This window comes from Hirundo rustica, chromosome 4 (assembly GCF_015227805.2).
Source record: "Hirundo rustica isolate bHirRus1 chromosome 4, bHirRus1.pri.v3, whole genome shotgun sequence".
NCBI classification, from domain to species: domain Eukaryota; kingdom Metazoa; phylum Chordata; class Aves; order Passeriformes; family Hirundinidae; genus Hirundo; species Hirundo rustica.
Genome location: NC_053453.1, coordinates 28,696,169 through 28,719,119, shown reverse-complemented (window position 1 = coordinate 28,719,119; position 22,951 = coordinate 28,696,169). Strand labels below are relative to the sequence as shown.

The window sequence follows — 22,951 nt, the reverse complement described above, 5'->3', positions numbered from 1 at the left end:
TTGCATGCATGCAGATTACAAGAACATGTTTTCAAATATAAATGTTGACTAAATCAAAAAGAAACTAAAAAGGAGAAGGCTTGTAAAATGAGGCTGACATGCCATGCCATGACTCCCTGTACTTCAGCTTACAACAAACATGCACCCCTATGATTCTTTATTTAAACCAGCAACTTTAATTTCTACCACTGGTCAAAGAGGAATTCTCTTCCTTCCTCTATAGGACAGTTATTAAAAACTTCTAATGGAAAAGGACAGAAAAGACTCCTTTCCAGCTGCTACTGTAATTATTTTATATGTAATTGGGTTATTACCCCATTTTTCTCACACCTCTGTTACCTCATACCTGTGGTTGGATGCCAATATATAAATGGCAATACCAGGGCATACTTAATATCTAACATTAGGTATAATAAATTCTGCTTTACATATTAAGTTTTCAGACACATTTAGAATATAGGTTGCTAAGAAAAACAATTTCTTTTTTCTTTGTAGTACCATTAATTTGATCAATTTTATGTAATTCATAACATTACAGTATTAGAAAGGAAAAATGACAGTGCAAGTCAAATAGGAATATCAATTATAATAGAATAGCTTTTTCATCTAGTAAATAACATCTCATGATTTAATCATGTAGGCTTGCAACAGTAAATATATTGAATCTATTAAGATCCTTAGATTTACCACAGCAATATATCCATTTGCACTTTAATTTATGGTTTTACTCTGAGAAATTAAATATGTCCCAAGTGGCACAGTTCACTAAGGTTTAAGTTATTCCAATTCTTCCAGGACCATGTGTCTAATGTATGTGACTGGCCAAGCTGCAGGTCTTCACAGGCAGCTATCCAGTAGAAAAAACAAATGCAGAAATTTCAGTTCAGCAGCTCAGGCTGGCTGAATCTGGGACCTACTATCTGCTTAAATTCCAGGATAATTGTGTTCAAACTGAAAGAAAAAGGATAATTACATTTTTTCTGGAAGTTTTGCCCTTCAAAATTAAAAACCTGATATTTTTTTGATAGACCACAAAAAAGTTGGGAATATCTAAATTTGTTCTGGCTTTGGGTCCAAATTAGTAAGAACTATATAGACATATAGGCCCTCCTGCACTTAGCAGAGGAAGGAAAGTTCACTGCTGGGTACAGCTACTTTTTGAGTGGGCTGAGCACTTCCATCTTCCAAATCCACCCACCCATGAGACCAAGTAATCTGGTGCTTGATCTCAATAATACAATCCTCCTTTTCCTTACTTGTGGTCCCTGATCAGTAGCAAAGCAGCTAACATGGTAATGCAGTAACCACTGAGAACATTCATCTCAGACCTGCGTAACTCAGATGTCCTAACACGTCATGGCTTTAGTTCCATGCTGTTCACAGGTCCAAAGTTGTCTTTGTAATAGCAAGAGCTATATGCTACAGGGATATTTGAAAACTTTGAAACCATAAACAACACGGAACCAAACAAAGACGTGCGCTTCGTTTTCAGAGAATCTAAGATGACAGCTCTGAAATGTGAGCTGCTCCAGCTGATCTTACAAATAAGAGACTTTCCGATAGCCACGTACAGCTATAATTAGACCTCAGTTTCACACAGAGAATCCATTTTTCCTTGCATGAGTTTTTAGAGTCTGCTATAAATAATGAGAACTTAATTTACATTTCTGCTGTGCATGCCCAGGACTAAAGCCAGTTTGATTGTTCCAATCTGTGCTGACTTCTCAGATACGACTAGACTAAAATAGTAAAAAAAGATTTTTCATCAAAATAATTCCAAAATGTCACACACTAATCAGAAACACATCAGATATCATAATACACTTATACATACATATAAAAATATGTACTATATGTGCCCAAATGCAGGCATACATATATTTATATATTGTCTGATTTACACCAGTCTGAGTAAATTAATTTGTTTCTTATGGCTGCTATCATTCACAACACCTGATAATCAAGTGAAAAGAAATTATATGTAAAAGAATTTATGCTGTCTCTTCTAAGTTTATAAAAAATGTTGAGTATTGCATATACAGATTTTGACTTGTGATGTTTATGGTCTGAGAATCTGAAGCACAGATGTTCATTAGTGTTAATGACACCTCTGTCATTCAGTGACACCTCTGTATAGAGAGATATTCCTGAGTTTGAGCTATCTCAGGACAGCTTTTGCTTATGACAATGAAGGTATCAAAATTCATTAAAACTGTGTGCAAAACTGCATCATAAAGAATAACAACAATGAACAAAATATTACCAAATGCATGAATAAGGATGATACTGAAATATCCCCAAGTACTCACAAGATCTGTGAACCTAAAACAGTGGGAAGACATTTGCCTGTATATTCAATCTGATACTCAAACTGAGAAGTAGACAGAGGGTATTGTCAGTCATCTGTCTCCTAAGCACAGTTGGCTTGCAAATGAAGTAAATGTGTTCAAGTGGGTAGCAGTAATCCACAGTGAGAACAAGATTGCAGATAGATTTTTAAAACAAAAAATGAGCATGGCACAAGCAGTAAATGAATCTCCTTTGCAAAAGTGTTGTTTATTCTACTCCAGCTAATCAGTGCTAGTGCACCTGGATCCTGAATATTTATGACAATGACATACATCTGTTAAATGCTCAGAAATAATTAGACTTTGCTGGAGCAAAGCTAATGAATTCCCCTGGAACTCTGTGGCAAAATAAACAGATGAAAAGTATTAATAAGCATTCTGGATTCCTTAAGAAAACAAACCCCAACAAAGCAAAATAAAAATCCCCCACAACTGTTTTCTTCCAGCTTACACTTTGTACAAAAATGTGTAGTCCAAGATTTTCTGTCCTTACCACTGCAATTTCCCCATTTGCAACTCTGCAAAATCCACACATTAATAAATCATGCAGTTTCATTTTACCTTTGCCTGCACCTACAGCAGGACGGAGAATACCAGCTTTAATGGAGGAAAACAAGAATAGGAACACTATATAATTAGATACAACACCAAAGGAAGTACACATACGTAATTTCACTATAAAAAGCATGCAGACTAGTTAAAAGGTATTAATTCAAATAAATTAGAAACAATCCACTTATGCTGAACCCTGACAGACTACTACAAGACAAAATTAAGGTACATGCATTTAAAAAAAATGTATTGCTCATGCTTGTTAGGGTGCAAGATTTAAAACAAATGCAGTTCATATGCAAACTTAATAACCTGTCAGAGAAATTGCATTGAATAACAACTCATCTATGGCAATTCCAATAAACCATCATTTCACTGAGCATAAAAGTATGTGAAAATATGGTACCAAATTATTAAGATGATCAAAATGATAAAAAAATTACCAAATTTCCTGTTTGCTATAAATTATTATTTTGTTAAGCATCCATATTTAATTAAAAAGCAACTTTAACAAAGCCCTAGAATGGCTACAGATATAAAAATCAATGGTAATAGGATTTAACAATATACTTGGTGCTTAATATACAGTTAATTGGGGACATAGATGAAAAATTTATTTCAACTGTTTTACAGGTTTTTGCCAGTATTGTGAAAGCAATTTAGATTTCACAGAAGCTGCTGCATACTACAGAAAAGAAATAACTTCCTCTAATCACAAACCTGCATCCTTCCATGATCATTCCATTTTCTCTGTGACCAAAGTTGGTCAATGATGCAGAATAGGTGAATAGACAAAGACCACTGAAAATGTAAGTTACATAAAACTTGAAGCCCAGAAAGGCCAATGTCTGTCTTAGAGCTTATGAGCTGATATTAAAAGAAGAGGCTTTATACCTCTTCAGGGATTCCCACTATAGCAGAAAACTTTTACTTGTATTTTCTTTAGAAGTATTTAAAATACTTTATTAGTGTATAACACAGTTAAGAAAGCTCTAGAAAAAAATAGCTTGGCCCTATTTCCTTAGTGGAAAGGAAGCAGCAGCAATATTTAGATACAGATGTTTAACACAACCTGGTTGGTTTTTAAACTCAATGGACTTTCCTTATACATACCCATCTTACCTTCATCCATAATTGTTACTGCTTCCTCGGTTATCTGACTTCCTGATCCAACTGAAGTTTGTGCATTGAAGTAAAACTTGTACCGGGTGCTGTAATTTAAATTTTTTAATATCAAGCTGCTCTCATTGGCAGGAATTCTTATCTCTACCAGGGGACCCAATTCATGTGTGTTGTTGACTGTTGTTACCAAAAAAAAAAAAAAAAAAGAAAAAAAAAATTAGGAAACTTGCATACACTCATGTTAAAAAAGGCGCTTTTTTGTTTATATGGGGGTGGTTTTTTTGTGTTTGGTTGTTGTTTTTTTTTTTTTTTTTTTTTTTTTTTTTTTTTTTTTTTTTTTTTTTGCTTGTCTGCTGCATCTACACTTTCAAAAGAAAGTCACCTTTGTATAAAGGTGCCAAAATCCATCTGGGAGACAGGAAATACCAGCAATTTTTTCAAGATCAAGTTTCATTCTCACAAATGTCTGAATCCAAGGCAAATTAGTTCAATTCAAATAATCTGAATTTATGCAGAACTGAAGCCCTGACCATTGAAAAAATCTAAGTTCAGTATGCTTAAGAAAATAAAACATTGAAGCTACTCGTGTCTAATGCCAAAGAACAGTAGAATTAGCTAAGTGGAAAAAAGTAAGCTTCCTTTATCTGTTCCATGTATATGACACTCTTTCCTTTCCAGTGTCACTGCTGAGAAATTTCTGGGCTAAGAAAGCAGCTAGGATCCAAAAGAAGTGATTTAATAGGTCTGAGATGAGTAAATGGCACTTCTACAAAATTTTCTTTTTAGAATTATAATACCATGAAAACTGAAAAAGCAGACAACAATATAATTGGACATACTTTGATTTACTTCAAATGACATTTTCTCTGCAGTTAGAAAATAGAATTTGTAAGTAGTGGTATCTTGCATCTAACTTGGATGCCACTTATACGTAGGATCTCACCTCCATTTTTCTGTGAATCATGGTTTGAAGTAATGAAAGTAATAAAAATGTTAACCTTGTACTACAGCAAGGAAAGTTTTCCAAGTACAGTCATCTATATTATCAAAATATATTAGTATTTTTCAAACTTGATATTTACAATGCAATCATATCTTTTGTACATTATAAATTTAACATAATTTTTTCTTAATAAATGGATTATTATTTGGTGGATACATTGCCTAAATTAGAGTTGTATCACAGAATCAAAGAACAGTTTGGCTTGGAAAAGATTTGAAAGATCAAAAGTCCAACCCCCAAAATATATTCATATTTAACTTACTTGGCTGAAACTTCAGTGTATAAGATGTCAAAATACCATTTGGATGGGTGGGTGAACCCCACTCCAGAGTCAGAGAGTCCAGTGTGGGGTTAGTAATCTTCAGAAAGGAGGGTGAGCCAGGAACTTTTAAAAAGAACATAGAGTAAATACAAAGTAGATTAACTTAAAACAGGTCATAAATTATTAATTCTTAAGAATATAACTGTATTGAGACAGATTATTATTTTACAAAGTCCAAGTAAACCCCATTTAAGTTTAATATCTTGGTTTTTCATTTCATACCTCCTTCAGGGGTCTTAAATACTTTGTCTGGGCTTGCTGGGCCTTCTCCTTTACCATTAACAACTCTAACATTCAGCATGTAAGAGCTATAGGGCTCCAGCCCTGGTAACATTCCAAAAGTCTTGTTTCCCCTGAAAGTCAAGATCTTTTTTTCTACATGTCGTCTACTCCTTCTGGATAAACTCTGCACTTTCCAGTAGTAAACCTAAAGACAAAAAAAAAAAAAAAGAAATAATCTACAGTGAGTGCTTAGCTGTTCTGACTTTCTAAACTCTAAGCTTTTCCATTAACATCCATGAATTTTAGGTAGAAATAACTGCAATTTTAATAATCTCAGGTTAAACGCAGCATAGAGCTTTCCTACTCCAGAAACAGACCTCGTCCAGAAACAGTCTATACCACCTGCCAGTTCTGCTAATGCTCAAAACCAGTTTGATGCAAATTCTGGTTGGGAACTGCATTGGTCTGTGATCATTCTCCTGTTATCCAGTCTATCCGTGAGGCAGAAGTTATCCATTTTTTCAGTAAGATGTCTACAGGCCTTCCAAAGCAGATTTGGACTTTGCCTCCTTGTTAGATCACATCCCTGACCATGCTATTCCTTGATGTCAGATTACCTTTAAATGGGGAACAAATTAAAACATTTGACTGAGCTGGAAAAAGATCAGTTCTGAAACGACTCTAAGGTTACAGTATTGGAATGATCTCCACCCAAGGATGGGAAAACTGTTCCTCCAATTATGTGACAGTTTGATCAGATGAGAAAGCTGATTCCCATGTCCATTGAGCTGAGTTTCTAAGAAACTACATATGAGCCTCAGAGGTACTTCCACTGCACTCTCTTTATTACAGTCTCTCTACCATGATAACTCGAAGGATATTAATAGGAGCCCCTCCAAAAGACTTGTGTTACTCCAAGGATTGTCATCCTCAAATATGTAATTGTTTATTTTTCACAGCATTGTTTTCAAGCACATATGATCACAAGCTAAAGATGATTAAGAAATCTAAATGAATAAAAAATCTGTTCCTATTCAGGTCAAAGGCAAAACACCTCTTTAATTAAGGAAGCTGGGATTTCACATTGGAGTTAAAAAAAAAAAAAAAAGGGTCTGCTAAGACTTGCAAAGCTCAGCTAGATAGCTATAAAGCAATGTTACACCAGCTTTTAACATACCATTTCACTCCAATCACTTTTAAATGCCACTGTGTTTTACACGGTTTGAGTTAATGTTTTTCAGTATCACCTGCTGTCATCCTCTAGCTCTCATCCTATCAACTAGTGTAGAAAATCAGTTACAAGCTAAGAAAATTAAGTGTTGGTACTACTGGTACTGAAACTTGTAAGCTATAGTAAACGAGAGTGCATCATATTTTTCGTAATTTATTCTTAAGTTTGAAAAACTTTATAGTACCACAGTATATTGAGTAATAGTTAGATCAATACAAGAGCAAAATATGAATTATGTGCTGTACGTAGACTGCTGCTTAATTACATGTTCCTGCTTTGTTCACACATTGCCTTCAAGACGTGACTCTTCAGACTCTCTTAGTTCTCTCTTTATTAAGAAATCTGTCCCCAGTGCAACACTGTATATTGGGCTTCTGACAGAAATTTTATTAATTAGGAAAGCCTGAGTGTGCTAGTAGAATTTTCCTTCTGTGTTTACAAAGGGTTCATCATGTGCTCTGTAAACTACGTCAATGATGAAGATATTTTATCCATGAAAAGCTTTCAGTTTGTATTGAGAGAAAGCTTTATAATAATAGCTATCCACCAGGTCTTATGATCTCTCATGCCTTGTCTAGTTTTTAACCTATTTTAGCTTGATTTAGCTGTATTTGCAAAAATTATTTAAAATATTCTTGCTGCATCTGCAACTTATTCAAGGATATGTAATTGTGACATTTGTCCTAGCCAGAACAGCAAAACTACTCAGTGGTCAGGTCTGTTGTCAATCCTTGTTGGTTGTGAGCTTGTTTAATTTATTATTATCAAGTAACTTATTTGAGTTCAGTTTTGCTTAGCTTTGTGTAATTGCGTGGCTCTCCTCCCCACAGGAAAAAAAAAAAAAAAAAAAAAAATATATATATATATATACACTGTATATAGAGAAAGCATAACAAATTAAATAGAAGTAATCATGACATGACTAACCCCCTAGATCACATGGAAAGGAAAGCGATCCCATTAGTGATTACAGGACAGAAGAAAACCCTCAGGCACTGAAAGTTGGAGGAAAAAAGAAATGTCCATCTAAATTTTGGATGATGACAACTCACTGTAACTATGCTGTTGAGCTTAACACCTGATGTATATGCAGAAATGTGTCTATGGTCTTTGGTTTTGGTATTGTTATAGATCTTTAACAGAAATTTTGTGATTTAGATTATGAACTTTAGTGCTGCTGTAACTTGATTAATAATTACACAAATTTCACCAGGTTCTAACTCTTTAATCCTTACATAATAGACATTTTCTTCTGATTGTCCATTTGTGTGTGAAATACCAGGTTGATATAAAGTTGTCATCTAATAGATAAACATTCAAGGGACAAGTGAAGTGCTGTTTCTCATCTGAGTTTATTGAGTCAGCATGGCAAAGCATCACAGAAACTACATTCACTCTATGTCATACATAACTAATTTAAGTCTCTCTGGATGGTGGTGTTTTCTGACAGGAAAGAGATATCCACATACCAGAAACTCACATTCATAGCTAGTAACCAGCTATAGGGCACTAAAGTTCAGTTTCAATGATTTGACTGCTCCATTTTATAAGTATGGTGTATATTTATTCTACTCCATATACTCTTTACTGCTTTAATTTTTCAAATATTTCTTTTACCTCCTTTCACTTAAACAGAAATAGTTCAAATTAGTCTGTCTAACTCAAGCCCTCTAACATGCCAGTTACTTCAATCCAGATACAATCTCATAAAGGAAGACTGATCTATTTTAATAAACAAGGAAGAGAATGCTTTTGATTGTACTTACTTTGTACCCTTGAAGGTGTCCTCGGACAGTTTTTAGTGGAACTGGGTCCCAATGCACCTTTGCTAATGTGCTGTTAATAACATGAACCTGCACATTGCCTGGAGCAACCATTGGCACTGTGTGGAAAGGATGCAACAAGCACCTAGTTAGAATTAGAAACCCCATAAACATAGTTTTTTAGAATGAGTCTGCACTGTACTCATTGAATAGGTTGAAATGTTTCTATGTTTTCAGGATTGATACTGCAGAGTATTATGAAGCCTTACTATCTCTGAATTGCTTCCTTTTAATTAAAAAAATAACTACTATCCCCCTTATCAATATTTCAATAATTTAAATACCCATTTAGGTTACACATTTAATTCTTTTTAATTAGGATAACCGAGTCAAACTACAAAACTTACAGTCTTCTCCTGAATGTCCAATCACCTCTGATGGCTCTGGTGCATACCCCAAGTCATTTAAAGCTTGCACTTTTATTTCATATGGAACAAAAGTTGGTGTACCAGACACAATATATTTAGATACATTTGCAACTATAACAGATGTCCATTCATCATCAACATCCTTCTGGCGCCAGCTGACTTTGTATTGAAGCCCTGGTCCATTAGACTGAAAACCTTTTAAAGGCTGAAATGAAAAGAAATATTTTTTAAATATTCTGAAGCATCTGAAAATTCTTAACTTAAAAGGAAATACATTGATTCTTTTATAGAATGTCACTCTAATTTTACCACTGTACTCTGCAACACAGAAGCATTGCTGAAAGTTATGCAATTTATCTTTTACAGGAGATCAGTTGCTTTTCACCTTTTAGTAAAAAGCACATTGAATTATGTTGATGGCTTACTCTTACACAAACAACACATTGTGATTTCTGTATATATATTTTGTTTTGAAGTATTTCTTAAGAAGTGGAAGAGAGAAAACCACACTTGCACCAACTCCCTGTAAAGAGCGTATCCTAGGCAATATTTCTTGCCTGGGAGGGCGAGTTGGTTATACATGGCTTCCTTGAGCTCCTGTCATGGTGGTAAGGACATGACAGAGAAAACTTCAGCAGAAGTGTTCTGGTGGGAAAGTGCACAATGTAGTTTATCACAAAAGATGACAGTAGAAGTAGCATTCACATTAGAATTCACTCTAAAAATTAGACTCTACTTGAAATAACCTGTATTTATATTTTGAAGTTTTCCTAAACTGGCAGCAAAACATCTTGTATTACCTAATTATTGGCTTATCTTGAGAAATCACTCCAGGAAAAATGCCCCTCCTTAACTTATTTTCATATTTTTCAAAAAAAAAAATCCAGTTTTTCATTAAAATGAAGATGGGGGAATGTCTGAATTTAGCTCGTTTTCAAGAATATTTAAAGCAAGCAATTGGATATTCTTATCAATGGTTCTCAAAAAAAAAAAAAACCAAAAAAAACCACCACCCACCAAAAAAAACCAACCCCAGCTACTCACAAACCTGAATACAAATGAAACCTTGAACAAAGACCCATCTTACCTCCCATGTTATTACCAAATTATCAGGTTCTGAGCCTATCCCCTGTACATTAGCAGGATTTTCATCAGGGCCTAAAAATAAAGTAATTACACGTGAACAAGAATAGCTGCTGTGTGATTCCAAGCACATTCAATGCTCTTCATAGCAAGAATCAATCCCTGGTAAGTGGGAATAATTATTTACTTGCAGATTTTGTCAGGTACTGCTCAGATGGTTCACTTGGCTGACTTCTGCCAATCTTATTGACAGCTATCACACGGAACGAATAGTTGACATACGGAGACAACTTCAGCTGCACCGTTGTCTGAGTGCCAGGGACTTCCGTCTGGTAATGCCACACTCCTGGTTCATGCAGAGCGTCTTCATATTCAATTACAAAGTCTGCAAGCGGGAATTGAATCCAACTTTATGTCAAAACTTGAAACAGCTTCCCAGACAAGTATAGGCATTTCTGAATGAGCTAGCTAGAAGGGATTGCTCCACCAATGCTTTTCAAAAGTCATGGAACTTGACATGTAAATACATAAACCATAAACCAAATCTATAATGTGGATATCAAAAGTAGAAATATAGGTGAAACATAATAAATAAACTCTTACTTTTATCCTTTGCTACTGTCACTAATACAGCCATCTCTCTAGGTAACACATAATAATGTTGAACTATCACAGCAAGGGAAGTGGAATTTGACTGCCAAATACATTGTTCTTACTTGTATCGAGCAGACATCATGCAATACCTGTATAAATTTAAAACTCCCCGAATATTCAATTTTCCCCAGTGAAACTGGCATAATGAAAATCTATTTAGAGTCAAGAACCTATACTTGAGGAAGGTTTTTGAGAGCACTTTTCATTATCTTCATATTAAATCAGGGAATGTACATTCAGAAACTAAATTTCTTGAGAGTTCTCTGTGTGAACATAATGATGATTACTATTAAGACCCTATGAAGTATATAACCTCCAGGATAAGTAGGTTTGTAGAATTCCAAAAAGAAAATCATATGCATTATGAAAGACAAAAGGATGTGGGGTTTTTTACAGGCGTGAAACAGCCAAAAATACCTTGCTGTAAGACACGAGATATGAATTCTGAAAGAATTAGAAGGAATTTTTAGGACACAATAAATAAATGGGAGAAGAATGCACAGTCTGAGTACATTCCACGGAACCTTGAGCATAAAATATTTGTGTGTTGTGTAACAAGAATTTTCCTCTATCTCATGTGTGGGTGGAGATAGAATATGACTCAAGATTCATCCTGTTTGCACTACTAAAAAAGTTCGGAGCAGCATCTAGAAATTTCTTTTAGAATACTTAGAGTACACATGGAAAAATGCACCGCAATTTGAGGAGCAAGATGTAAAAGAGGTAATTAGTACTAATCATAGCCTTCTGGGCTTAAGGCTGGCAGATTTCATTCTGACTTAAGTAGTAAGAGAAAGAGGGAGAATTGAACCCAAATTACTGTCTGAGTTGCTGCTGCTGCTGTGTGCTCAGTGACAAAGGTCTTGGGATGGGATGTCTTCTGGATAAAAGCTTTGCTGAAAAGGTAAGAATATTATATGCCAAAAAGGTTTTCACTACCGCTTTTTCCTTTCCTGGTCACTAGCGATCTGCCTGCAACTCTAGCAGAATAATTTATAGGCAACTTCAAGGAAGAAAACAACTATCTGAACTTTCAGAGAGATTCTAGTATGCCACTCATATTATGCAAACAGATCACTCCTAATGAAATGCAATACTTGAGTCTTCATCTGCACTTTGAAGTGATAGCAGCAGCAAAAGAAATAGGCTTACTTAGGAGCCAAATGCCTTATTTTGCAGCCTCTAAGAAGACCATGCAGCAATATAAATTGTATTATAATTAAACACAGCATTATTTAGTTAGAAGAGTTCAGTTTTCAATATGAGAGTGCAAGCAGTATCTCATTCTAGAAAAACCTACAAGAGACAACACTGCCTAGATTAACTTCTTTGGAACAGTGTGATCTTATTGCTACAGAGGGACAACACTTGTGTCTTCTGGCATGAAAAAAATGAGAATACTAATAAAAGTATATGTATCTGAATAAGTCACTATTCAACTATTTACACTGACCTTCTATGTATTATGTTTTTAAGGTATATTACTAGTTGAGATACATTAGAGATGCCTGAGACTGTAAAATTTCAGAAAAATCACTTAGTGTTTCATTAAAATGCAGTCAAAATCTTTGTTGTGTTCAGAAACTTGTGAAATTCTGTATTTTACAGATCTTCCTTTCCAGCTATCTGATCCTTATGGGTTTTTTTCAGTCTTGATACTGACCAGCATCAAACCCTGGAGAGCAACACCCAGTAAGTCAGTCTAACTAATTAATTCCAAACATAACATGGACACTGGTCTTGGCAACTTGTGGCAGTTATTATCTAATAATAATAATCAAGTAAAAACACACTGCATAAATAATGAAATAATTAAGTTGCTCATAGGGAAAAAGTAAAGCCAAAAAGTCTTTCTGATCCCATGATTTTTTGGAAAACAAACACTAATATCTTTATTCCTTGCTCCTAAACTCCCCCTCTATCCTGTCTCCTCAATGTAAGCAAGAGTCTTCCATTATGTTTTACTGGGAAGAATAACAGCATTTAAGATCATTTACTGTCTCAAAATTTTATAGATATTTAATTGTTTAGTTTTATGGATATGGTTTATTCTTTTAACTGTCTGGACTAGAAAAAAACCCAGAAAAACTATCTACCATATATTTTCATGAAGGACAAACTTCTGCACCAGTAGTGGTGGATAATCACTGACGATGGTGATACTGATGCTATTTCAAATTCATAGAATTACAGAAGAGCTAATGGAAGATGTTAGTAGCTCTCTTCAGAGGCACACAAGCAACGAACAAGTCTGCTCTCTACATATCAGTGTACATAACTTCTATGTTATCTAGCACAAGTTTTTGAATAAAAAGCCCAGCTCTTCTGGGCAGTAAATAAGACTTCCTGCTTGGCTATGCAGTAAGTTATTAAGGGTATGTTATGTAAATACATGGCAGCTGTAGAGAATTAATTTATCATTTTCCTATGCTGTACACAAAATATATTCCAAAACATTTGGAATTTGAGAACAGTTAGAACAAGGCTTTCAGTGTAGTGCCGCAGATACAAATAAACATACTTGTAATGGGACTGTTGTTTTCATCTCCTGGTATCCATGAGAGTTCAATGCTCCTTTCTAGCTGACCTGTCAATTCCAAGTCAAAGGGTGGATTTGGCCGAGCTGCAAATCAAAGGAACACAAAGTAACTGCACCAGAATATGTAGCTTTATATTTGAAAAAAATCCATACATTCCAATCAAAGAATTGCACAAATACAGCAGGGAAGACCTACTCACTTATGTAAGCATGACTTAAAGACCAATAGCATGCAGCCGTTACAAAACAGACAAAAATGGAGAACTGATGTAACCTGGAAACTTATCTGCATCAACAAGAATCGGTATTTATTTTTATCTATGTCTGAGTGCACTGTGATATAAAAATGTGATGAGATGTGAGGAATTATGAAATGCAGTTTATCTTTCAATGATTATGGGTGTTATCTACTGTAACAGATATACATGTAACTCATACAACATGGAAAAATAAAAAAGCATTCAAATCAAAGAAGCTTTTCTAGAAGCATTACAAATATTTTTAATGTGAATTCAAGGCAAGTATACTTCAAACAGAAACTAATTGCAAGTTACTAAATTATTTATTTTTTGCTGTTCTTTTAAAAAGCCTCAGAAATACTGTTATTATAAAAGCTGTTATTATACATCTTTATAATGCAAAAGATGTAATTGTCTGTTCCAAATTCACAAAGGTAATTTATTATATGATTTGTTACACAAAAATCACGACTAATAAGTAGGTTCATATAAGGATACATAAGCATTTTCACTGAATCTTTTTCCTGATAGGATTTACATAAAAGTGCTTAAAAACCTTATACTTAAAAGTGTTTTAGCTTATTATACTCCATTTGAACCCCCAAATTCAGAAAACATGCTACCAAATTAAAGGCTCTATACTGTTAAATTTAAGACTGTGCCTAACAGATTTATTTATATATATATATATATATTTTTGTTTTAACTTTAATTTTAAAATGTTGGCAATTTCATCAATTATAAGTCAAACTGGTCAATACGGTCATATTCATCTTATGAGTGGTGCAAAATGAAGATAAACTATTCAATAAAATAGAGCAGGCCTACAAAGCTGCAAAACCGATGTTGACAGAAAACATAATATGGCTGGTGCAACATCTTTAATAGTGAATTACCTTTCACCAAAGAGTTGGACTTACATTTTAGATATTTATTATATAACTAATTTGTATTACAGTGTGGTCTATGAGAAAAATAGTGCCATACTATACCAAATCTTAATTAAAAACAATTTATCTCTGAAAATCATTTATTCCCTAAATATAAAGCAGCCTGCACTCTAACATTCCAAGTCCAGCACTCCAGTAATGAAGCAGTTGGTAATATGGGATGAAACCACACAAAGACAGACACACAGAGGAAAAGGAGAAAAAATAGGTGAAAAAAAATGCAACAGGCAAATAAGAAATATATCTGCCTGATGATGTAGAAAGATAACTTTGTTTTAGTTTACCGTAAATGATAGCTGGTGTTGGGGGAGCAGCTGAAAAGAACATTAATATAAAGGATTTAATCAGTTAGTAGCCAAAGAAACAGAATACTGTAGGTAGTTAAAGACTGTAGTTATTAGAGACAAAGAGAAGTTAACTTATAAAGATTAAGTGGTTAATTTAAAAAAATACATTATAATTTTCCACTGAAGAGCTAAAATAGTATTATTGAATATTTTATTAATTTTTTAAAATAAGGATAGATTAAGAAAATAAATGAAGCAAGCAATCTTATAAAAATGCCTAAAAAAGTACTAGTTTTTTGGCTTAGATCATTCCTGGATAGGCATAAGATCACAGCAGAATTACAAAACATAAACATACTTGACATTGAGTCTCAGATAGAACTCATGTAAGAATCATCCAGGGCATCTACTTAAAACTTTCTTACAAATTGGAGGAGGAGCAAAGTAATATATTTGGCAAGAATCTGCAATCTTAAAAACTTAACAGAGAACTAAACTAAAAATACAACCCATGAGAAGTCATACAACCAACTATGCTCAGTCTTTCTGAAGCATAAGTTAGCTAAGAGATTCCTGAGATAACATTCTCCCAAGAGAACAATGACATACACCTGTTGGAAGGAGTCCAGAGGAGGGCCACTAAGGTGACCACAGCACAGGAGCACCTCTCCTATGAATACAGGCTGAGACAGTTGGGACTGTTCAGCCCAAAGAAGAGAAGGCTCTGGGGACACCTTAGAGGAGCCTCCCAGCACCTAATCAGGCTACAAGAGTCTGGAGAGGGCTGGAGAGGGACCTTTCACAAGGGCATGTAGTGATAAGACAAGGGGGAATGGCTGCAGCTGCAGCAGAGTGGTTTTATGTTATGTATTAGGAAGATATTTTTTACATCAGGAGGCACTGGAACAGGTTGCCCAGAAAGGTTGTGTGGAAGTTGTCTCTGCCCAAGGCGGGGTGGTTAGAACTAGATGACCTTTAAGGTCCCTTCCAACCCAAACCATTCTGCAATTATACCATGTTAATGTTGAAATACTCTGCAAAATTTAATCTTCTGTAGTAGCTCAGATGTGGTCAAAATAAAAAGCTATACAGCACAAATCTGTCCTGTAGCTACTCAGTCATTTTCTAAGTAGCTGATTCAAATGCAAACTGTAAGGCGAGACTACACTTTTTAAAAACTGAAACACATTGACACATAGGTGGCATTTCCTTTATCCTGTCCTAAAAAACAAAACTATGTTTGTGCTTTTCACTTTAAATCTAATGCTGTATTCATACTAAACAGTAGAAGTTTGAGTATTCTTACCAACAACAGTAAGCACAGCACTTGCTGAAACACTGTCCAGAGTAGTATTAACTATGCAAGTGTATGTTCCATCATCTTTATCAGTTACATTCATAATGGTCAAGTTGTCTTTACCAACTAGAAACCTGTAAATACAATAGATTCAGCCACTGATTTTTCAATAACTGGCACTGTTGTAAGAAACTTGCATAAAACATTATCAAATCCCATATATTTGTGCATACCTAAACAGCTATCTTTAGCCAAGTTAAGCTATGAGACAACATCAGCTTTTTTTTTCTTCATTGCTCTCGACCATCTTCCCTCAGTAACTGTTTATTCTAATGTGATTTTCTTTCCAAATTTATTCAAACAAAATTTAAATATATGTGATCTAGAGCAAAACAGTTTTTTGTTATCTGTTTGGTTTCTTATGTCAATTATTTTTACCTTACACTTAACCTGTAAGGTCAGTGTGCATAATTTGTATAAATGTTTACATCTAATTTTATTTTTAATTCTATCTTAATATTTTCATCACAATAGGTAAGTCCTTTGGTCACCAAATATTGGATAGCCATGATGTTTACCAGTCTTTGGAAAATGTTAATAGGTCAACATGTTCTTTTCAAAGATCAGAAGAAGGAGCAGACAAAAGGACCTTGAAAATTAAAAACTATGTGGTCCTTACCTTTCATCATCTGGCAGTTCATCATTGTCCTTCAACCATGTTACTGTTGGTAGCAAGGTAGAATCATGTTTTATTATACACTCAAAAGAAACCTGGCCATATCTCTGAATCACTTTGTATTCTGGCTGTTTGATGATCATTGTTGGATCTGAAATTTAAAATTAAAATTAGATATTCAGAAAGTCTGAAATTCTGTACTAATCAGTGATGAAAAAATGACTAATTTCTCACCTTTAATTTCCAACTGCACCTCATTTTGTATCTTTCCTAATTCATTCCTTGCTACACATGTGTATGTACCAGCACTATTCTTCTGAGCCACTGGAATTTCCAAGGTTCCGTTATCATGGAAAACGTACTCATTTCCACGCAAGATGCTACCTTTCACTCCCTTAAACCTTTATATAAGAAGTAATATCATTAGCCAGCATCACAGTTAAATTCTGTATGGTTTTATTATCAATAAAATACCAACTTAGGACTGCCACTGTAGAAAATAGAGATAAAAGCACCCAAAGAAATTTAAACTTGACTCTGTAGGCATAAATTTACTGCTGGTTCATTAAGTACATGCAATATCATATCAGTGAATTTTAAACAGCATATATTTTAAAATCACAATTTAAAAATTGTAAATGGAGTTTAAAGAGTTTTACAGCACTAAGTGTTCATTTCCATAGATATAACTGGCTCATCTTCTGTAACATAAGCACATCTAGAGCTTACCATTCAATTTCAGGCTTAGGTGACCCAAAATAAGCACAATCCAGCAATGCGGGACTGTCTGCAATGACTTGATACAGTTTATTAGCAGGAGTTAGAATTCTCGGTGGCTCAGCTGAAAAGACAAAGATATCTGCATCTAGTTACAAAGTTCCAAATAGTAAATACATAGTTAAAAGTATAGTTACAAATACAAAACACAAAGGCATCAAGAATGGCCTAAAGAATTACATATAAACATTTTTCTCTGAGATTATTTCAGGTCTCAGTCTAGGTTCAAATACATTCTACTCGTACTAGCCTGAGGAAAAATTAATGCAGGGAAATTATCTTGTGAAAAACAACTATTTCTTGCCTATTTACAAGTAATAGTGATGGGAACCAAAGGCAATGATTTCAATTGGAAAATTTCAATCAGTATTTAATTCAAGAAGATAATCTCCTGGGTACAGACCAAACTATCCAATTCCAAACAAACCTGCAGGCAGAAAGAAGCTAGGATGCATTTTTTGTCTTAACACCTACATTTTCTTTCTTTTAAATGACAGTGTCAATCAACATATCTGCCAGTTCCTGCAGGAGAGTCACTGGAGGCTGTTCTGCCTAGGATTTTGCTACTAGCTTTGTCAAATTCAGTGAGAAGAATTAGAGGGGCCACATTTTGTAATCAGAAATACATGCCAGGGAATCCTTAGAGACAAATGCATAATCATGTCCCCTTACAACAAACAGCAACTTAGAGATCATCTATTCCATTAATCCAAAACATCTAGACTCAATGAAACTGTATTGAAATGTACTAATTTAAGCAATATAAATTCCTGCCTTCTTTGTCGGGCTTCTGTTTGACTGACTTACATAAAGAAATCCAAAAGAGATAAAATTTATTCCAAGTTTTTCCAGCTTTCACATCTATGCTTCTCACTTTGAACAGTCAAAGTGAAATTCAGGAATTTCCTAGAAAAAGCAAGGTACGTATACGCTTGCTCTTTACAGGAGCCAGGAAATAGATCAATTCCCAGTGAAGACCTCAAGCAAGGCTTGAGCAGAGAGTCTGTATATTAGCAGGACATAACTGAACACACAAGAAAACAGAAAAATATAAGGTCTGTTTCTTACCCAGAACGTTCACAAATGCATTTGCTAGCAGGTATCCATATTCATTAGAAGCATTGCACTGATAGACAGCACTTGACCTTTCTTGCACATGTGAGAAAATAATAGTGTCACCATCCACCTTTCTGCTAGGATCTTCTGGGGCAACTGTTGGTGTAAAGAAGAAGAGTCATTGCTTTTCCTAAACTGCTATTGGATTGCAAGTTTCATACTTCTGAAAAGAAGGAAGAATCTGAAAGACCAATATACCCTTTATGTGTGTGGGTTTGTTGTTTTTTTTTTCCCCTGGTTGACTGATCACTGGTAAAAATTTGAATTTTAATTCAGCTTTAAAAGTTCTTCTAATTCTACAGGTATTAACTCAGGATGGTAGAGTTCCCATTTTTTGGAGGTTTTTAAATTTGTTTTCCAAGGAAGTGAAACTGAGATTGTATTTTTCATGCAATACAGAGGAAAAAATACCAATATGACAAGATTCAGGCAAATACAGTCAATATGTAGAAAAATACAGAAATATTTCTGAATATCAAAAGAAAATGCTGATACAATGACATAGTTCTTTGTGACTTTAAAGTTTTGAATCAATTGTTATACCATAAATAATTTTCCAAATATAAAAAAAAGCCATATTCAGATTTAAATTATCATACTCAGTTTAAATGATCTCAGATTAAAAAATAGGCATTGCTTCACACAAAATCAAGAAACAATCTTCACAAGAGCAGTTAGCAATTCAGTAGGTGGCACTCTATCCCTTATGTAAGAATTATACAATGCCATTTCTTCAGCTGTTCTGGAGGGGTCTGAGCTGTTAAACAGCTTCTGCACCATAGAAGCACCCAGGACATAACTGAAAATAAAATTCTAAGAAAATACTGAAGAAAAATAACAGCTGTCAGTTCTGATACAACTGGATGGCAATAGAGAAGTATAATGAAGAAAAATCTTAGGTTGCAACACTGCACTGCATATATTATGAGATATATTATTATTGTATTGAGAAGCACATATATTATTAATAATGAAAATTAATGGTAAAATTACTGATCTACTAATATGAGAAATAGATTTATTTATACATAAATAAATGGGTCCTAGTTTGGCTGCATCATCAAAATTGACACCCTTATTGAAGCTTGAAAAAGTATATTTGTGGAACACATTCTCATATACGGAAATTCTTATTTGAACAGATAAAAAAGATCAATTAACTAAATAAACATCAATTTTCTGTGACAGGAACCTTTTGATTCAGACAATACCTTAGTTCTCATCTGTAAAGAAAATGGAGACATTTCTCCTTCATTTTCTTAAAGTACCTACTACTGAATTCTCCACAAAAGTAACCAGATGAAGTAACAGTTCTGTGCTTCTGCTTAAGGGTATTTCCAGCTTGGATGAAATCTAAGGCCATTTTTCACGTAAACAATTTCCAAACAGCTGCCTCAAGAACAGATTTCAATTTCTGTTTTTTCTGGTCTTCCATCACTCTGAGTTCAAACCAACATCACAAATTCAAAAAATTCAGGAAGGAAGAAAAAGGTACTACTGAGATTTTAAATGCTTATTCTCTGGACTTCTGGATTGCTGGCACATATTTTTCTCTCTTTTGCTTTACTTCCTATTGTGTTCCATGTTTCACATTGCTTCCTTTTCTATGTAAATGCCATTTTCATTAAAAGATTCATGGGCTGAAAATAGCCTGAGCAGGTGAGTAGCCCAGCAGGCAGGCCAGTCAGCTGCGGGAAGCAGTCTGTTTCTGCATACAAATCACAGTTAAATAGAAGACAGGCACAACTGCTCTTCCCATAAGGAAGGAGAACTGCCCACAACCATTCCAAGCAGGGCTGCTTCCAGCCCTGAGCTCTGGGCTGCCCCCCACTCATACCCTCTGAATCCTGCAGCACTTTCTGCACACAGGCAGTTCTTTAGTAGGAGCACAGATTCACACGCACTCCAACACATAATCCCGTAGAGGATGATGGTAGGGCCACTCCTAAGAAATGGAAGCCATTAGTTCAATCCTCTATGATTGAAGGAACTGCATCATAAAAGAATTATCTAACCACTAAATTACAGTATAAAAAGAGGGGCAGCATCTTCCCTTCCCACAGCTGTACTGAACAAAAAAAGGATATCCCCTTTGAGCTATCTGAAGGAAAGGAGGTAGGTGCCTGTTCTCTGAAAAGGGCTTCAAGCTGGGATCCCAAGAGGAAAGAAGACAGCAGTGTCAGGTTAGCTGGTGCTTTCTGTTAACTGGTCTAGCCACGTGGGTGCTGAAGGGCACTGATTCAAAAGCTCCCTGTTAAGACTGGCATCTATTCAACTGCTGAATACAGCTTCTTTAATGGTCTGAAGCACCCACTGCTGCAATCACAGACACAGAAACATTGAGCTTGAACAGACTTTTGGAGGTCATCTGGTCCAACCCCCTGCTCAAGCATGGCCACTTGGATGTAGTCATCCAGAACCGTGTCCAGATGGGGGAAGGATCACCTGCCTCTACCTGCTGGCTATACTTTTGTCTCATGTAGCCGAGGATAAAGTTAGCCTCTTTGCCACAAGGACATATTGTTGGCTCATGGTCAATTTGGTGTCCAGCAGGATGCCCAAGTCCTGTTCTACTAAGCCACCATCCATCTGGATGGCACCCAGCATGTACTGGCACTAAGGCCTTTCCTCCCCAGGTGCAGGACTTTGTTCCCTTGATCACCCTCTCTGGGTTTAGCCATTCAGGCATTTTTCTATCCACCCCCATCTGTTTATCCAGCCCCTAAATCAACAGCTTGTCCATGAGGATCTAATGGGAGACAGTGTTGAAGGCCTCACTGCAGTCTAGCTCTCTTGCTCTTGCTCTCATCTATCTCGCCACTCATTTATTTCATCATAGAAACATATCAAGTTGGTCACCCCCCTGGTGAAGCCATGAAAACTACACCTAAAATTTTTCTTGTCCCCAATGTGCCTTGAAATGGTTTCCAGAATTAGCTGCTTCATCACCTTCACTGGAATAAAGGTGAGGGTGACCAGTTTGTTGTTCTTTGGTTTCTTCTTTTGGCTCTTGTTGAAAACAGGAGTAGAATTTGCTTTCTCTCCATCTTTAGGCACTTTCAACCCAGCTACCACAATCAAGCAGATTATGGAGACTGTTCTTGCAATGACATATGCCAGCTCAGTCAGCACTCGCTGCATCCCATCAGGGCCCACAGACTTCCGTATGTTCAGTTTGCTCCTGACCTAATCCTATTCCACCAAGGGTACATCTCATCCTAGGCTTTTCCCCTGGTATTTCGGGCCTGGGATTCCCGAAGGTCTGTCTTGCTAGTAAAAGCTGAGGAAAAATAGCATGTAGTACTTCAGCCCTTTCCATATACCAGTCTATCTGGTTTTTTGCTCTGTTTTTTGGTTGGTTGGTTGGTTGGTTTGGACTTTTTTTTGTTTTTCTTTTTCTGGGGAAAAGGAGGGATGGCAGGGGCACTCAAGCACTGTTTGCTTGTGTTTATGAATATTCTGATCACATTACTCGATAGCTGCATGTGAAGGGGAAAATGCTTGTGACACATCAGACAAAGCTGAATTTGGCACTGATAGCCAAAATAGCAAAAACCTACTTAATTCTTTAAATGGCCTTGTACAAACAGGATAATGAATTATGAGGATTTGCTATAGGAGTTCTGCTGCTGTTACGAGACAGGTGAACATGTGCCATCTAACAGCCAACATTTGCTCCCAATAACATGGAATCTCAGCTTATGAATGTGTTTCGGTCCTTTCTGAATAAAGACCTGGTTTCACCTAATTTTTTCATTGCATTGTACAATGATACAGCTTCTTGACTCTAGCCATGTTCAGCATATTTCTACATAGAGAAGGCAGGGCCTCCATCAGATACTTTTCTCATAGTTAGAGATCAGCACCCTGAATAACTTCTGTTCATTTGAATGCACACTTCCATCTGTTTCATATACTTCTGACAGCCTAAGCAACTACTTTTGCTAGTATGTTTAAGTAACCACCTAGTGGTTAAATAACCACTTTTTTTCTTGAAAAAAAAAAGACAATGACACGCTCTCTGAACAGAGGCAGTGAAAACATACAGTTAGACTTTAAAACTGGAAGGGAAAACAATCTGGATTAAAAAAACATGGATAACTGAAATGTTAAATAATGTCCTCCTCCTTTTCTTACCAATCTCACTCACTCCTCAGAGTATTATTTTCCTGTGATCACTGAAATACTTTTTTTCCTGAGTTTCTGATTCTGACAGTTCTATCGTCTCCAAAGACTCAGCATTACCTGCACTAACTATAACTATCCTTTGATTATTTTGTGCAGAATTGAAAAAAAAATGATCATCAAAGGTTTTTTCATCTGCTGAATTTGCTAGACCAGA

General features: G+C 35.4%; 1 protein-coding gene across 37 annotated transcripts in view; it reads right to left on the bottom strand.

The window, feature by feature from the left end:
* Positions 1–22,951, bottom strand: part of NRCAM (neuronal cell adhesion molecule) — a 147,463-nt gene that overhangs the window by 24,553 nt on the left and 99,959 nt on the right. For 17 of the 37 annotated variants that reach the window (XM_040061070.2, XM_040061072.2, XM_040061088.2 and 14 more), the window contains 15 exons: positions 18,562–18,705; positions 17,446–17,557; positions 16,951–17,117; positions 16,720–16,867; positions 16,050–16,174; positions 14,741–14,770; positions 13,250–13,351; positions 10,262–10,459; positions 10,079–10,149; positions 8,971–9,196; positions 8,567–8,682; positions 5,570–5,774; positions 5,288–5,410; positions 4,023–4,199; positions 2,910–2,945 (listed from right to left, as the gene is read on the bottom strand). In XM_040061070.2, coding sequence (XP_039917004.1) covers positions 2,910–2,945; positions 4,023–4,199; positions 5,288–5,410; positions 5,570–5,774; positions 8,567–8,682; positions 8,971–9,196; positions 10,079–10,149; positions 10,262–10,459; positions 13,250–13,351; positions 14,741–14,770; positions 16,050–16,174; positions 16,720–16,867; positions 16,951–17,117; positions 17,446–17,557; positions 18,562–18,705 — 1,980 coding nt within the window. The remainder of the gene's footprint in view (positions 1–2,909; positions 2,946–4,022; positions 4,200–5,287; positions 5,411–5,569; positions 5,775–8,566; positions 8,683–8,970; positions 9,197–10,078; positions 10,150–10,261; positions 10,460–13,249; positions 13,352–14,740; positions 14,771–16,049; positions 16,175–16,719; positions 16,868–16,950; positions 17,118–17,445; positions 17,558–18,561; positions 18,706–22,951) is intronic. The other 20 variants (XM_040061073.2, XM_040061079.2, XM_040061076.2 and 17 more) reach the window with 3 other exon arrangements.